The sequence below is a fragment of the Calypte anna genome, chromosome 13 (assembly GCF_003957555.1).
Source record: "Calypte anna isolate BGI_N300 chromosome 13, bCalAnn1_v1.p, whole genome shotgun sequence".
In the NCBI taxonomy this organism is placed as follows: Eukaryota; Metazoa; Chordata; class Aves; order Apodiformes; family Trochilidae; genus Calypte; species Calypte anna.
In genome coordinates this window covers 88,835-106,624 of record NC_044259.1, presented here as the reverse complement: position 1 = coordinate 106,624, position 17,790 = coordinate 88,835, and the positions used below count along the sequence as shown (strand labels likewise).

Here is a 17,790-nt window from a genome sequence, read left to right as displayed (position 1 = left end):
TAGCTCACCTGTGTCTGAATTCTGAACAGTAATGCCTACAGAGTGATCTGCAAGCCTGAAATCCAGTAGAGGCCAAGCACTGCATGCTCGCAGTGTCTATTTCTTGATAACACATTTAAAAATCAGAAGAACTTGTAATTGAGTAACGCAGTTTCTTTGATAGTGATACTTAACTCCCATTCTTAACACTGCATCACAATCCCTTAAGGCTACCAAGGGTTTGTTTCAGAGTTGATATAACTAGAAACCTAGCTCAGTAGTCAGTAGCTGAAGGATTAAGTGTAAGTAATAAATGAGGCATCTGATCTGTTCACAGCCTGGGGAGAATTGGATGTTATGGCCAAAGAAGTAGGTTGCATCCTATAGATGATGATTTTATTTGCCTCATTGGATACTTCTAACAGAGTCTTGGTCAGCTGAAGGAGTTGCTCATAAAACACAGACTAATGAGAGCTAGGGAGAAACAAACAAAAAAAAGGAGCAAAACCAGACATGTGAGAAGTAAGCACAAGTATCCATGTCTTAAATTTCAGGAAGGATTTAGCAATTAGTTTGATCTGATGATATCACTGTTTCCCTTCTCTATTTGCCTAGGTTATATCCCAAATGAAAATAGAGTAATTGTGGAAGATGTCTGAAATATTGGTAAAGAGAAGATATAAAGCTTATTTTTGCCATCTTACCCCAGTGCCTCCATATCTAGTGCTCAAGAATAATAACAATTCTCCTAAGTAATTGAAAAGCCCATTGAAAATTTCCTTTCATTAAAAACCCTTCTGCACATGGGCATATCAACCAGTAGGATCTTAAAAGTCTACATTGTCAAAAATCCATCTAACTGAAACTAAATACTTGGTAGTTAGCTGATTTGTCTTTGCAATGAAGGAAACTATGGGTGTTCATCTCTTCAAGTTGACTGAATGGAAGTTTTAATGTGATGTTTAATACAAACTATGTTGAGTTCTTAGGATGGGACTGCCCCTAAGGGTTGCCCTTAGGATAACTTGAAAAGTAATTGATTTCAAAACTTGCAGGAAAATACATAGGTTTTTGTTTATGTGTTACTCTATAAGGCATGTGGCATGGAACGGATATCCAGATTATTATAAGTAAAAATTATTGGTCATGAGCATACCTTTTTTTTGACCCTGCAGTGTTTGGTTTGGGTTTTTTTACAGCATTTCTGTATTAGCAAATGCATTAGTACATACACCTTTAGAAGACATTTACAAAGGTAGGATTTATTAACAAGAGTAATCTAAAAGAGACCTTTAGTTGGATTAGCTATCACTAAGTGTGCATTAGATTTCTTATGCATCATATTACTTAGAAAGCTTTTGATAAACTCTTGAAGTGTCTCAGTTGAAACATCTTGAACATCCAGTTTTTCTGCTCTTACACGCTTTGCCAGGTAACATTCAATGTATGAATATAAAACCTAAAACCACTTGTGAGTCTCTAAGCACCAAGCTGTCATCCAAGCGCGGCAAAGAGCAAACAGGCCAGGGCATGGCTCTTAGTGCAGAGTTTAAAAATACTGACTGGATAACAGTGCAGGGATAATTGGTGGAAATTCAATAAGCAACAGAGCTGTGTGTCTTTACCACAGGTTTTTGAATAAAAATGAAATATGACAGGTCCAAATGCAAACCATATGAAAGGAGCACTCTATACCACACAGTTCTCCACCAGAGATTCATGCTAATTCAATAACAATACCTTACTTCCTTCTCACCAGCCAGCACCAAACAGCTCTATCCATCTGGAAGTTATTTCCTAGACCTTGATAAATTGTCCTAAATCTGCCCTCTCAGCATTTGTTTTTTCTTGTTTGATGTAGATTTTGAAAAAAATCTGTGGAACAGTGCATCAATAAAGTGGAAAACCCACACTTTTTTCAAATGTAAGCCCATTCAAATGAGCTGACAGCTTTATAGAGTTCCCTGGAAAGGGACAGACAGTTACAGACCACTTTCTGGGGTTCCCATGCTCATGCTGGCCTTCAGGAAGACAGTAGGCCAACTAGCAGAAGGCCACCCAAATTACCAGTTGCCAAACTAGTTGCTACCAGTTAACTGGAGTTGCAAAAACCTATAGTCTTATTTTTCACTATCACATTGACCATGACTTCATCTCTTATTTTTCATGATCACAGAAATGTTTGTGCTCTTGAATGTGTACCTTATTGGTCACCTTTCAGCAGTGTGTAATGCTTCCCACAGTGGTTCTGAGTAAGCTTTTACAGTGAGGTAACTCACGGCCCTCCTGAGCTGAGAGGCCCACGGGCCAAGCAGTTTTGTTTGATGAGAAAAGAAAGGAAACTTGTGTTATTATATTAAACACAGACATAGGTGTAATTATGCAAAGGGCTTGTGGGCTCCTTTTATTTCTTCATAGCATTCTTTGAATGATTATTTAAATAATATGTGGGGTAGTGAAGTATGTGAAACGTGATTGCAAGTAGAGAAATTAGGCTTTCTTCTGCTGTAAATGCTGCTGGCCACCTGCAGAGCAAGTGTGTGTGAGTGCAGCTGGTGGCTGGTAAATAGATAACAGTACCATACTAATTCATTTATTCAGCAGAGTGTGTGGCTTTTGTGCATTGCCACTGATACTGCAAAATTGAATCTATGGATGTTAGAATTCAAGGCAATAGTCAAACTTTCAATCAAAATCAATTCATAGACAATTTGCTTGAAAAGCTGTAGTGAAGGTGAGCGAAACACGCTCAATGTGTATTGCCATTGCTGTATTCTGAAATACCCGTTATGATTTTTTTTGTCTCCTTTGTGTCTTTCATAATTTTTCCATAAACTGAGGTAACAACAAAGTAAGGAGAAAAAGATTCTTTCATCCAAGTAGAGTTATTTGCAGAACTGGGAAAAGGGAGTTTAAAATACAGCTGTGTTTTATCAGAAATGAAAGAACATTTTCAGCCCAAAATATGAAATGCAGTACCTGCCTCAGCATTGCCACAGCCTCTTGGATTGCTCAGATAGGTGGGAGCCTGTGTTGTTGAGCTGATGTTTGTCAACACTAGGTTCTGCTGTAATCTGTCTGAAATGGAAAACGAAGATAGGGGAAATTAGTGTAGCACATATCCCAACACTTCAGGCCCCAGGTGCTAATGCATGACTGTAGCAGGGTTGCTCTGTTGATTTTAATCAACTATTCACCTCCTTGTTGAGTTCAGCCAGCATCCTTACTGAAATCATCCAATTTCAGCAGTCATCCAGAATGACAGATACAATTGGAAAAATCATGGGTAAAGCTCTTGGGCTTCAGAGAGCCAGTATTCTTTGCAGCCAGACTCTTGTGGTGGGAGGCATTGTAGTGAAGCCAGAATGATATTTAATGAGGAAGCTGGCTCCAAAGTTCTGCTACAAGTTTCGCTCTTCCTCCTCCCTGCCAACTGTGCCAGGATTTCATCCCTGGAAATAGGGTTAGACATAGAGAATCTCAGAGCAGAATGTCTGGGGGATGTGCAGGATTCCTGTCTGTCACGTTGTATGGGGGCACAACTGATGTACCAGCAGTTGAGCAGATAGATATATCTGAGCAGAAGCTGTGTCTGCTCTTGAGGGTGCACATGGCCTTGCACTTAGTTTGAGCATGGGCAGATGAAATTTGCTGTGTTTGCGCTTTGCCCTGTGGAGGTACTTCTGCACCCTTGCATGAACAATCTATCGGAGTCCTAGAGCAATGGCTGAGAAGTATTCAACGCAGAACTGACCTTAAACGTAGATATGGTTGTTTTTGCTCATTTACAGATATTCTGGCTGGCTCCTACAGCTCAAGGCCAAGATACTGGGCCAATGCCTCAACTATTCTGAACTGGGTGGGATGGTATGAATGTAACCCAGTGTAGAGCCTGGCTTATGATGAGTGCCAGCTGAATGAAAGTTGTGCCTAGCTTGTTAGGCTAACACTGTTTGGACATGTATCTTCAGGCTTTTGCTTCTTTGGGTCTTTTAACATAGGCATGTAAGTCCCAGTATACATCACTCAGTGCATAAATAAATCCCTGAGCTGAAACTGCAAAAGGAGGAGAAATTGGAAGGAACTCCTAAACCAGCCTGCACTCAATCCACATGAGGCAGGAGAGCAAATGTCCCTGCTTGCATGTCTTACTCTGGCTTGGCCACTTTTCCTGCTGTCAATGTCGGGGGAGACAGGCAGAGGAATGTAAGCTCATTGCCAAGTTTCTGTATGAAGAAATTAGTGCACCAAAATATTGTTTGTGAGAGGTGATTCTTTCTTGAACTTTAATTCTAATAAATTCTCCTGAAGCCTGTATTTCTGTGATCAGGGGTGTTTTATTTTTTTGCTTCTTTGTTTTAACTGTACTTAACATATTCATTAATTTATATTGAAGAAGCATTTTCCCCTCATAGTAAAATAAAGTGGAAAGCCTTTTAGGGATGAGTGCTAATGGGTGACCATGTAAAATGAGTAGACTTATATTTATGGATGGATTTTTAGAGCAAACACCAGTGTCAGCAGTAGGTGGTTATAATTTCATATAATGCTCCTAATGAGAAAAAAACCCTGCAGAAATCACATTATTTTCCTGTGTGTGCTAATTCTGTAAAACTTACCATGCATCAGTCAGGATTGTGTTTCTTTCTTTTTGCCCTTTCTGTTATGGTAGGTCTAAAGAAAATAGAGGTTTACATCTCAAAGAGTATAAAAATGAAAGGTTTAGGGAGGGATTACCTCCCGAGTTGTTGGCTGAAGGTGGTGACGTGCATGCACCCACCACAAGCCCTGTAAAAAGCATAGTCATGTATTGTAGCATGTCCTAATAAAGGCTCTTAGCAATAAAGCCAACAGCCATCAAGAAGGCGGATCTTGAGCAGCTTCAGACATTTGCTCTGTTTGTTCATCAGAGAAACGTCAGGAGAAGCATCTGAGCAGTTAAAGTGGACAGTAAGCCGCACCCACAGGTGGGCACTGTCATTCATTCTTTGGTCAATGTGGATTATTCCACTCTGCTTTGTTTTTACTACTGTTTTGCTGGCCTAGTTCTAAATGCCTTAAAACACCAAACTTCCAGTCTTTCTTTCCCCAGGGTAAAGAAGAAGTTTTTATTGGCATTTAGGCTGAATTTCAGACTCTTGTTCTTACGTTTGCCTGCTCCTATTATACTAATAGTGCTTCCTCTGTGGTTTGTCTGTCTTTCAGGTGATTGCTGGTTGCTGTAACTGCTTAATCAAGTTCTGTTCAACCAGCTCTTAATTTTCTGCATCCAACCATCTCCCCATAATTGAAGTAGTTTGTCACAGCTGAAAATCCATATTGTTAGATTTTCTTGTGATTGCCTGTCATCTGTTATGCTTGAGGCTTTCTTGGCATTGACTGTCCTTGATGATATGGCTTTTGGGTTTCTGTTCAAGACCATGAACAGACATTTTCATAGGAGGTTAATTGCCTTCTTTTTCCCTTTCACTTGGGGATAATGGAATTGGTGAAATTCCTGTAAGCAAGCTAAGCTGAGGAGAAAACTTTTTTTCATATGAAAGTAAACTCTCTCCTGTTTCATAGAAATTATCTAATACCAGCCTATCTCGAGAATGAGGAGATTGTTGTATAGCGGTAGGTGCACAAACACTGCAGATGAAGCTGTACCAAAGTTCTCTGCACTCCTTTGGTGACAATGCCAGGTTCCAACACTGACCTGGGTAGCTCCATGTCCCCCAAAACCCTCCTGGTACTTCTGAGTGCCTCTGTAATGCATGTTTGTTTTCTTGATAATTATCATAGTGACTAGGTATGATTTCTTTAATAGCCTGAAACATTCATTTGCATGTTTAATTTGGAAAGCATTGCTGCCTGTCTGGATTACCTGTCACAGCTCTGCCTACTACCAGATTGCAGCCTTGGTTGCAGAAAAGATTGTTGGTATCTCTCAACTGGCAAACCTTGTAGGGGAAGCATTACAGAGCTTCCACAAACAAAACATAATATACTGGCATTTTTGCTGATATAACCTATTTGAGTGTGAGACCTTTTATCAGTGCAGAACCATTCCAAAACCCTGTATTAACATATAGGGATGCACCACCAGAAATTTCTTTAAATGGACTATGGCTCTTCCAAAATCTTCAGCTCTTTTTATTCCAGAAATCTAGAATCTAGTGCTTTAGAGAAATTTTTTTAATCCCGTAAGCCCTGCCTCCTGTTAGGTTTCATAGGGTTTCCTGCATGTAAAGCTTCCCTCCCCTGTCATGCAGGCTGCATGAAATAGTTTAAGTGTTAGACACAGGTTGATTAAACTTGTTGCCTTCAGCAATAAATATAAAATACAACAGTTGCATTTCATTTTATTTATTACAAATAGGAATTGTGTTTTCTATAGAAATGTTCAGCCTCTATAACTTTTTTTACACTGTTCATATTTTAAAAAGAGACACTGGCTTTAGATAGCTTGAGGAGGAAAGTTTTGTTGTCATTGTAACATGTATTTTAAAATAAATAGGCCTGTGTTTTGAAGGTACTGAAAAGATGAATTAGAGACTACATATAAAATATTTGATGTCCTTTTTACATGAAATATTTTTGGATTTTATATACAGTGGCAACTTCAGGCAAAATCAGCTGTTTTCCTTGTCTCTAATTTTCTTCTACATCTCCCAAAGTGTTCATGCAGTAATTTGCATTAGCCAGTTGATCAAGTAACCTTGGAAGCTCTAGAGCACCTGCCCCATCCAGTTTGGAACCTGTGGACTCAATTCAGAGATATGCTGTGTGAATTGACTCCATGATGGATTAATGACATATCTTCTGTCATTGATTAAAAGCCCAAAAGACCACTGGAACCCAAAGTGCTTATCTAAGGAGAGGTCTAGAAGGACAATCAGGATTTACATGGTAATGAGTATAATTACAAGATAAACCTCAGATGTCCACGGAGAATTAAATTTCATAATCCTAGGAGAAGAACCAGAGTTTTTAAAAAAATAATATGATGAATCCTTGCATTTTGTCTTTGACAGGCATATTCTTGGTTACTAGCTACAGAGGTAATGGAAGGTGTAGTATACCCTGTAGAATCATAAATCTTCCTGATTTAAATAAAATGAGGCTTAAGAGACCAGAGTTCGCCTAATTTGCTAAATTGACAATTGTGATTTATTAACAAGGACAAGGAAGTCACTAAAAAGTGCTGCTGCCATGCCCAATTATTGTTTAATCAGGTGCCAGATGAAGCTAGACTGGCATAGAAGCTAACTATATAGTGCCTAAAATGGTGAGGTATGAATAACTATTCTCTATATTTGCTTCAGACACTAATGTTGTGAAAGTTTTCAGAGGGAGTTAAATCAGCCAAATGATGGAGTAGCGGGCAGGACAGCAACAAAAACAATATCAGTGTATCTTGTCTTCATAATGTGGCTTCTATGCTAATAGTATTTCTCTTGATGCCTGTGAGCGGCGGGCAACTTTGTTTTATTGCTGTGTCAGTGGAAGTACAGCTGTATAAATGGCAATACTGAACTAAAACCAGAATTGTCTAGCTAAATTCAAATTTATTTTTAAAGATTTTTCAGAACTAGAAGTGGGCGAAAGTAATTACTTTTTCTTATTAAATTCGTTCGTTTCTAAGCAGCAATCCTCAGAGGGTATGTATTTATTACCCTTTTGAGACACATGACTGAAGACAAATAGTTCATCAGCACTGTGTGAGTACCTAGAGGTCTCCAAGGTGTGGATGTCTGTAGCAAAGCCCACCTTCAGAAGGAGTCACAGCATTTTTTCTGAACAACAGATCATCAAAATCTTCCAACTTCCACCTGGCAATCTAAAAGCACTCTGATCCAAAATTACTGTGATATTATCCATGCCTTGCCAAATAATTTCTATGTATGCCTAAGCAGATGGATCTTGCATACACCCTGCCAGCTCTTGTAGTTGTTTGACCTTGCCAGTGAGCATCATCTACACCTTTTCCAGGCTGAGGCTTCACCATTATGTCTGTGGCCACAAAGAGCATAAACAAAGATAGACTTCTGCCTGTCTGCAGGTGTCTGGCTCACTGTCTGGGTTGTGTTTCTTTTGCAGTCAGCAATGATAGTTTTATACACCAGGAGGTTTCTGCTTTGCTGTTGTGGTGAGCTGCATGCTGCTGCCTCTTGTCTGCCTGCTGCTCTTAGAAATGGGTCAAGCAGCACATTAAAATGGACTGAGGTCAAATCTCTGCCATGTGATCTTCATTGAAGCTTCCAGTCTCCATAGATAAAACTAATCTGTGAAAATTCATTTAAAAAAAAATAAATCATTGCAGTTGTGAAAACAGTGTCAAAGCAAATGAGTGCTTTTTTTATCATATTATCTTTTCTCCTTCCTTTTGAGGTCCTTATTAGTTTTTGCTACTTGCTCTTCAGTGTTTTACTAATGGTGTTGTAATGTTTTCTGGTACTAGATACTTGTAAAGGCTAGAATTTGGCACAGCAGTACTAAGGAACAGCTTGTATATACACTAATGGCCAGTATGCTTAATTACTGTTGAGTATAAAATGAAGAACTGACACTTTCTAAGTATGGTGGATAGTTGTCCTGAAATATGGAGCAGCCCAGATAAAATTTGGACCAGCTGAGCTACTGCAGGTTTAAAAAGGCAGCTGGACACTGAATACGTCTTCTCATTAGTTGCAGAAATTTTGTATTTCAACACTTAATCCTTTCCTACAGAAAATGAGAGAAATTACAAAGAAGTATTTTGAATCTGATGCTTTCGTACCAGACTAGACAAAAATGGAAGCTTAAGAAAGCTGTAGAAATAAAACAGTGCACACGAAGAGACCTTCATCTTCTTTCTGTGAATTCCTGAGACAGTCATATCTTCTTGCCTGTCCTTGAAACGAAGTCTGTGCCTCTTTTTTCTGATTCAGACATCATTAAAAAGCTCTTCAGTCTTAAGGAAAACACACAGTATTCTCTTCTAACAATAGTTACTCCCACTGAACATAATTCAAAGTTTTTTTCCCAATTCAGAGATAAATTAACCTTAGTGATGCTTGACAGCAATTCTGTTTTTCCAGTAAGAACTGTCTTACTGTAGATTGAGACTAGAGAAATGCATTATTCATTTGAATGATGTTTCTAGAATGTCTTTAGGCTCTTCTGGGTACTGACAGTCTTATATAGAAATAAAAAGGCCTTGCTTTGCTGTAGATTTATTAGTACCAATATTTTCTGCAGCTTCGGTCCTTTCAGAATTTGATTTTTCACAGTTTTCTCTGTCAGAAATTTTGATTGTTTTGTGAGCTTTTAATCTGCTATTCATAAAGTCACCTCAGAAGAAAATCCTCAGATAAGGATTAAGTACTGGTGGCCCATTTATTACAATAGGTAAAATGAGTCACTGGGACTCTAATTTTCCTAAAGTCACATGGCAACTTAGTATAGTAATTAGGTCTGATTCAGCATCACATCCTAATTGGTTTCCATGGTGCCTGGGGCCCAAGAAGCCAATAATTCAGCCATGTTTAGTACAGAAATGAGAGTTAAGTCATAAGAAATTTTGTGTGCCAATGAGAGACTGAAAATGCTTTGCTCTCTTTGTAACATTATCTTTATTATATTTATGAAATTTTTACTAGAACATTCAAAATAATGTGACTAAGAGGAAGTGATGGTACTGTTTTACATATTTATCTATGACAAAAACCTTCAGGATGCTGTGGTATATGTTTTGCATCTTCCTATGCTTAGCTGCAAAAGGTTTGTTATTTCAGTGATACAGGGATGAAGAGTTCAATGGACAGAAGTAACTAATCTTATTGAAATATCTATAGAATAGTCAATTTTTCCGTGACACAGGGAAAGTATTTGTTATCTTAGAAATATTAAAAAATGGCATCTTGCAGCTTCACTAGAATAATGTGGTAAATACCCAGGATTCATAACACAGGTGGACAAAACCCAGGCAGTTTTGCAGAAGGGTGGCAGTGGTTTAGTGTTAATACTGCACAGCTCACCTCCATGAAGTCTTGCAGACTGCATGGTGCCAAAATTAAACCTGGATGAGCTTCCCTCAGCACTTTCCCAAGTCTACCAAGTCTCTACCATGAGACATTTTGGAGCTTGGGATTTCAAATGGAGAAAGACAGGCTGTTTTGCAAATGCAGGATGGATGAAGCAGAAACCCTATATTGGCAGGTCTTGTGCAAGGTCTTTGCACAAAAGACAATAAACTCAGAGTGGCAGGGTGTTGGCCAGGTCTTTCCATTGGTCTTTGGAAATGTTTGACTTCTGATTCAATCAATAGAAAGGATGTCTCAATTTCCTTGCATTTGCACAAACTGTATACAGAAAGCTGCTCCTCCTCTCTCTGGGGAGTTCTCAGAACAGAGCCTCAAGAAATGCAGCATTGTGTCATATTTCTGTGACAAAGCTCCTTTGTGGAGTTGGACGATAATACAATTTGTGATTGGATGATAGTATAATTACTATGTGTTTCAGTTTCTTCTCACAGTTCAATGGCAGTATGTCCTACCTAACAAAATACTGCAGATTTCAGGTGTATTTGGAGGACTGAACTGTGTAACATGTGAATGGGAGAGCCTAGCACCAGGACTCAGCAGACTAAATCAGATGAATTCTGTAGAACAGTTTATACTTATAAGCTGGTTTGGATTTTTACGTGTCTTGATTAGGTTTAATTAAGACTACACCAATTTCAAAAATAAGCACTCTGGAGAAAATTTTAATTGCTACTATTATTTATGCAGTACTTCAAGTATGAATGGAGCTTGAGCTGTGACAGAACCAGCACGAGAACCTCAGATGGGGTTTAGTGCTGACTGTGTGGCTTTCTGCTGACCTGTGGTCATGATTAATTCTTTTCATTATTCAACATTAGAGACTGAAGTGTGTTAGGGTAACTGTGAAACCAGCTGTTTCTTAAAAACAGCCAAATGAAAGAGTTAACTAACATCTTGGAAGTGAAACAATACCAAGCTACCCACAAGTCCCATTGATCAGAACAGTTGCCCTGCCAAATTCTCACCTACATGGTAAGTACATCTGACCATCAGTTAAGAACACTAGCTCATGTGATGGTATGAAGAACACCGATTTCCTGTAAATGGTGCCATATATAGGGAGAGGGAGCAAGAGACATTGCTTCAGATGACATGAATCTTACTAACCATGCCTTGTTTTGAATTTTCCCTAATAGGGTCAAGACTGCAGTGTGCCCATCAATTCTTGCATTCAAAATCCATGTCAGAATGGAGGGACCTGCCACCTCACCGAGGCAAACAAAGATGGATTCAGGTAGTAAACCAAAGTTCATTTAAAATGAGATGATAAAATTAAACATGCTTTCATTTGCATTAGTGAACTATAATGTCTACTTTAGTAAAGCTGCTGCATGTGTCCCTTTGCCATACAAAATAATTAATCTGGTTTCACTGGTGTGGGGTTGTAGCATATTGTTTTCTCTGAAACAGGCCTGCTTATTTTCTCATAATGGAATGTACTCCTAAGTGTTATTTTGAGCAGTTTGCCTTATCTGCATTGTGCTATCTGTATGCTAATTTTCCTTGGGGCATTTCAAACCGTCATATACCCTTTTTTGTGTTATGAAGTAAGCATCTGTTGCTTGATAACCACTTGCAAAATGTTTTCATACTGAAGAATGTTGAAGAATTTCTTGTAGACAAACAGACTTTAAAGAAAAAAATTTAAAAACGTGGAGATATTGCCACACCATGAGTATCGTGCCTGCAAAAAAAAACCTTTACAGCTGGACATGAGAGTTTTCAGATTTCTTATGTAAGAAAGTTGTAGAATAAGTAGGGGTAATTAAAGAGAAGTCCAGAAACTTTCAGGAGATAAGTGGGAGATTTGTGCCACTACAGGCACTGTTTTAGAGTTAGGAGAATACAGGTTTGAAGCTTTGGCCCCTAATTCTTCATTAAATTACATATATATATATATTTAGAGAAGAGTTACTTAAATATTCATAGATTTGGTCCTCAGTGTTTGTGCTATTTCTTGCACAAAATATGTACAGCAGTACTCCATGCTGCCCTTTCAATATCATATATGAAAGCCTCACTTCTAAATGCTTTTACATATTGCTGAGACTGTTGCGTTGTCTTATTCTGTATATAGTTTCCTATTGATGACAGCTGGAGGGAGACAGAGGATTGCTAGGTTTCTGAATGGTTTAATGAGGGAGTCAAAACAGCACATTTTTTTCAGGTTGATTTCAGCTGTGATTAAGACTGCTTAAGCTGAGGTTAATTGTTAACCCAGTCAGCATCTTATGTCAGACTTATGACTTATGACATGTATCATCTTATGTCAGAAGATAGAGTTGATTATTTTCAAAATATAAAGGACTTGGTGAAGGTTCAAGTGACTGACAGGATTTGGGTGCAATGGGGGAGTTAACACTGCCCTCTTGTTCCCCTACAAATTATAGGATGCCTTTCATATTTCCAGAAAAGCATCACGGCTTCTTTTTGATTCTTCAAATCTCTTGTGGGAATGTGGCACAGTATAGCTCCCATTTTGCCCTGTGGAATGTTTGAATGGGGAAAGAGAAAATGGAAGAAATGCCTCAAAGCTTCCCTCTCTCTCTGTGCCTCCCCACCCTCACGATTTCCCCCCATTTACAGAAACAGACCTAGCACATGCTTGACATGGTAGGACACTGATAATGTTATAATGGATGAGTGCAGGTTGATGGGGATGAAGGAACACTGCCAGGCTCTGTTACAAATAACAATCTGAGGCTTTCCAGCATGGAAAATGAGGAATAAAACATGGGCCACATCTCCATGAGTGGAGCTCAGCTTGAGCACCTGTGACAAAGCCCTGAGCAGAGCAGAAAAGTGCATCTCCTCCTGGACAGAGATGAGTTTGTAGGCTCAGGTACTAGAGAATGGCTATGGGAGAGGATGAGGAGGTTCTATATATCATAACACGTGCAAATGATCATGCTGCCAGACAGACCTCCTAGATTCTGGTGAAACCACTACTCTGATCATGATTCTTTGTAATTGACATTTTTGCAGGCCCAGCAGTTTTTGGAGTAAAAGTTCAAGTTCAGTTTCTGCTTGAGAGAAGTAAGGGCTGGTGGTCTTTGGTTCAGGTTCCCCTCTGGTCACCCTCATGCTATATATTATTTAAATAGATTTTCCAGTTTGTGCCAAAGCAAAATTTAACTGTATTAGAATGTCTGTTTTCTGTCACTGAGTACTCATTGTTTCAAAAATCTAGCTGATACTTAAAATGTACTAGTAATAAAACTTTTTATAATATCCATAATGCTAGAATGAAAGGCTTCATCTTACATTTTAGATCAGCTTTTCCTTCAGCATTTTTGTTTTGTTCTATGGTTGAAAGTAAAAAAGTTTTGAATGGCCTGTAATCAAAGCTACTTCTGAATTTTTCTCATGAAGAATTTTACAATTTCAGGGTCTTTGCTTGAGTTCCAAACGATTTTTGAGATCCTTTATAAAACTGCAGGGGTGGTTTTGTTGCTTAAAAACATTTGAGGCTTTTTAGGGAAGGTTTCTGCTTTTATACTTAGTTATATAGTTTCAGTCCAAACATGGACTGTATCTTGTCCAAACATGGCTTCATGATATTGAATGATCATCTTATTTGTTGCTCTATATTCTCTTGTTTTTATTTCAGTCCATAGCCCTGGTTGATCTGGAGGAGTGTCGAGATTTAATATGTTGTAGAGAAATGTCATGTGGGGATGGAACAGTCAGGGATGGGGAAGAGAGAAGCATTTTGAGATTGAATTTAGTTGGTGGGTTTGGGTTTATTTTGTGGGAAAGCTCCCCTCCAGTGGATGGCAGCAGTCAGAGTTATGTGCATATAAATTGTGTTAATCAAGATGGGAAAATGTTGCCTCAGATTATATGCTGTGAGGAAGTGGATGTCAAAAACATTTTTGTGAGAGGCCTCCTTGTATTTTTCTGTTGTGTGGCCTGTAAAAGAAATTATGTCTTCTGTATATTCTTTCCCCTAGGGAAATATATTCATATACAAGCTCTGATGCCAAACTTGTCAAATCTTTACTCTTCTAAAAAGGAAACTTAAGCCAAAGCACTCTCCCTATGAAATGCCAAGCAGTTTAACTCTCAAGTTTCTGCAGTCTTAGACAAGAAATTTACCTTTTAAATAGTATTACAGCAGTAATGTTCCCCAGGCAAAGGCAGGAAACTCATAGTTATGACTGAGATTCCAGCCTGCCTCACCTGCTGTGCCTGGTACCCACAAGGGTTCACAGCAGCAGAGGATTGAGACACTCAGATTTGCTGTAGTATCCGGTGCAGGGGGGGGGGAGCATCTGAAGGGCTGTAGACCTTCAGTCCTTCTTGGCATCTTTTATTCTTTCACTTTTTCAGTTCTGAGTAAGTTCCACATTCTCTTTTCTCAAGTAGGGACAACTTCTGTGTAAAAGAGTAGTTAAGTGACATTCTGTGTTCTGGAGGATTAGAACATGTAGTTCTTCTTCCCTTTGAATTGCTCATTCTAATCTAATCTAATCTAATCTAATCTAATATAATATAATATAATCTATGTCATCTTTGACCAAAGGTTGCCAAAAAATGGTGCTCATTGAGGCTGAAAAGATGATCAATCAGACCAGAACTGCTCAGTTGCATACCTGCAACTGAGCCTTTGACAAAGGCAGAGCTGTCAGCTCTGCTTCAGTTCACCACAGGCAACAGGCTGATATTCAGTACCGTATGGTGTTGGGAAACAAAGCCTATGGATTATTTTAACTTTTCTACACATAAACCCTTCTCCATTTTCCAGAGATTTTTCTTTTGGATTTTCCACAAACTTTAAGTTCTCCCATAAATGTAAAGTCTTGGAACTGATTAACTCCCTAGTGTTAACCCTGCCTACTTCAAGGAAAAGCATTGCGCATCCAGACTTACAGGCTACTCCATTGGGATGCAGATGTAAAAACTCCTTTACCAAGAAACCGTAATATTTCTGAAAGAATTTACTGTTTCTATTTAAAAGTTGATTTTTTGGAAACATGATGCATGCCTATTTTAATAAACAGATGCTAAACTGTTTCATTAGATCTTAAGGAAAAATGAATAATAGAATAAATAGAATAATGAAATAATAGAATAATAGTATAAATAGAAGAGTAGAATAATAGAATAAATAGAATAATGATTTTTGGATATAGTAAACTTAAAAAATTGTCAGTATGCTTGAACTCCAAAAGTTTATCCCCAAAATGTGGTCATTAAGTTCTGTGTTCCCTTGTGCCTTCCAAAGAATAATGAGGTTTTATTTAGATCTTCATTTTTAGGAAAATACAACACTATCAGAAAACCCCTAAAGTAGAGGCATAGGGAAGTTGGACCTTTATGCAATCATAGCATTGTAGAAAATAGGACTTTCTTGCATGGTTCCATCGTTTCCAAGGTCCAAATGAAATGCTGTCTTAGACTGCTTCACTATTTAGTCAGTACAAAGTTTTCATCATTGTCTCTGGAATTAATTTTCTCCCTCTGTCATCTGGACCCCAAGTTTGATGACCTTCCAGTCACTCCACAAACTTCATTTTTCTTCTAAGCTTACCCTGGGAAAATACATACAAACAGTCCCAAACTGCAGCTCTTTCAACATATAGTTCAATCCGGGTCCTAAATTGTATGCTTTATCTTTTCATGTCAGTCCTTGTATAAGGCATATTTGAATGCAATTCAAACTGAAGAATCATATGTAAGCAGTATATAGGCTCCCTATAAGATACAGGCACCAGTAGCCAACTGTCATCAATTATGTTGACATTTCCTTCAGTATGGAATGTGTCCTAATGCTGAACAATTGTATGTTAACAATCCTGTACGTACTACTAATGGTAACTATGCTGAGCTGAACCATTCCTGTGATAGTGTTTAATAGTGTCATTTTTAATTGCATGCATCCAAGCTGTCTCAGTCCTTTTGTGGAAGGAAAATGGTGTTACATTCACATAAAAATAACCATCACAGAGCCGCTCTTGTTGCTTTTCTTTAAATGGGAAGAAAAAATTATGCTCTCAAACTGAGAGCTTGGATGCCAAATTGCAGCCTGGAGCATATTTTTATGACTGAGTTTTAAGCCCCTGAAAATGGGGTTTTGTAATTGAAAAGGGAGACATGATGAATGTGCCGCTGTATTTAATGAAGTGTCTTTAACCCCCTCCCCAACTCTTGCATTGCCACAAAAGATGGTGTTGCCAGATCCTCCTTCTTATCTGCCTCGTGTGATCCTCTGAATCATTGCAGGGTCAACAAGAGGACATATTTTATTAGCAATAGTGAGCTTGAAACAGGAGAAGAAAATATTTCTTATTGATTTAGTGTGTACTAAATTGGATTCATTTGAGCAGTTTGGTTTTGGTTATTCAATGGTGAAGGTTTTCTAACTCTCATGACCTGTGAATGGTCCCTGTGGAACTGAATGAAGATGAGTGTTAGCATGTGACATGTGGCCTATATGTCGGCTCTGCCCTCATCTAGATCTTACAGGTTGTGGTGCCTTTTTTCATTATCTTTGTCCTTCCCTTAGTTTCTGAAGCTGCCTTTTTCATTAAGAATCTAATCTTATCCTTAGAGTCCAACATAGGAGCTACTGAAGCTGGAGGAAGAGCTCTGAGCCATCCCTGCCTTGGAAGTCCCTGTGCTCTGAGAAGCCTGTGGCACACAGGAAGAGAAGCAAATGTAATGCTGAGAATAATCATCCCAAAAATGCTGCACTTTTCTTGATAGATTCTGAAGATCTATTTCTTAAGGGCATTTCCTACCTCAACCCCTTGACATCTATATAAAGCAGGATAACCATCCCATGTCCACACTGCCCATCTGAGCTGAAAAAATGTACCCTGCAGCAATCTCTGCATGTGAAATTCTCCTCGTTTCAGAAAGCAGTGGATGGCAATTAGTATGACTGCTCTTTCTGGTGCTTTGTGTTTTTCATCCTCATGAATTAGTAGTACCTTGCATTTGCTCAGTTCCTTTTCTGCCACCAGAACTTTCGTGGGAAAAGAAAGCAAACAGCTGAGTGAATGCATGGTTTGGACTGGGACTTGAAAGAACCTTTCCATTACACGCACACACATTCTGTGACTAGTGAACAGAAGTACAGACACTTCAGAAATCATCACTGGCTTCTTAGAAGCCACTGAAATGACTGGAGCACAGAACACATGTTCCTTTTTTAGGAAACTGTGACCTCTATCTAGTCATAAAATATAGAACTTTTCTTAACAACCATAACTTTCAGATCTAGAGAGGAAATGGAGATTAAAGAAACTTACAGTCATTCTTCAGCCACTTAGTTTCTTATGTGCACTCTAGGGACTATACATCACAGTCTTGTGAGATAAAATATTTACTTCAGTTATTCTTCAATTGTGTCCACATCCTTACAGAAACATTCCTAGTGCTTTGTGTTTGTGTTTTGATTGAACTATCTAGACATCAACAGCTCTTCTACAAATAGACATTGGAGGGGCTGTACAAGTATTGAAACCTTACTACACTTGTAAAAACAATCATCTCCCAACATTTCTTCTTTGGACGGATGACAAAATGGTAATGAGAAGAAAATATTCATGTCTGTAAACTCAGTTCAAGAGGCTATACTTTACAGAGAGGGAGCTATCTAAAAGTTGCCAAGTTGCCCTGTGATGGTGCAGTCCTCAGTAGGCAAGTGGCTACATACCCACAAAATCATCAGCAGAGAAGCCAAGGATTTGGATACTGGGATGAATGTTTATTCTCCTGCCCTGGAGCTGCTTGCTTC

General features: G+C 38.6%; 1 protein-coding gene across 1 annotated transcript in view; it reads left to right on the top strand.

The window, feature by feature from the left end:
- Nucleotides 1-17,790, top strand: part of SLIT3 (slit guidance ligand 3) — a 433,718-nt gene that overhangs the window by 373,638 nt on the left and 42,290 nt on the right. The window contains 1 exon segment of the mRNA XM_008503402.2: nt 11,183-11,280. Coding sequence (XP_008501624.2) covers nt 11,183-11,280 — 98 coding nt within the window.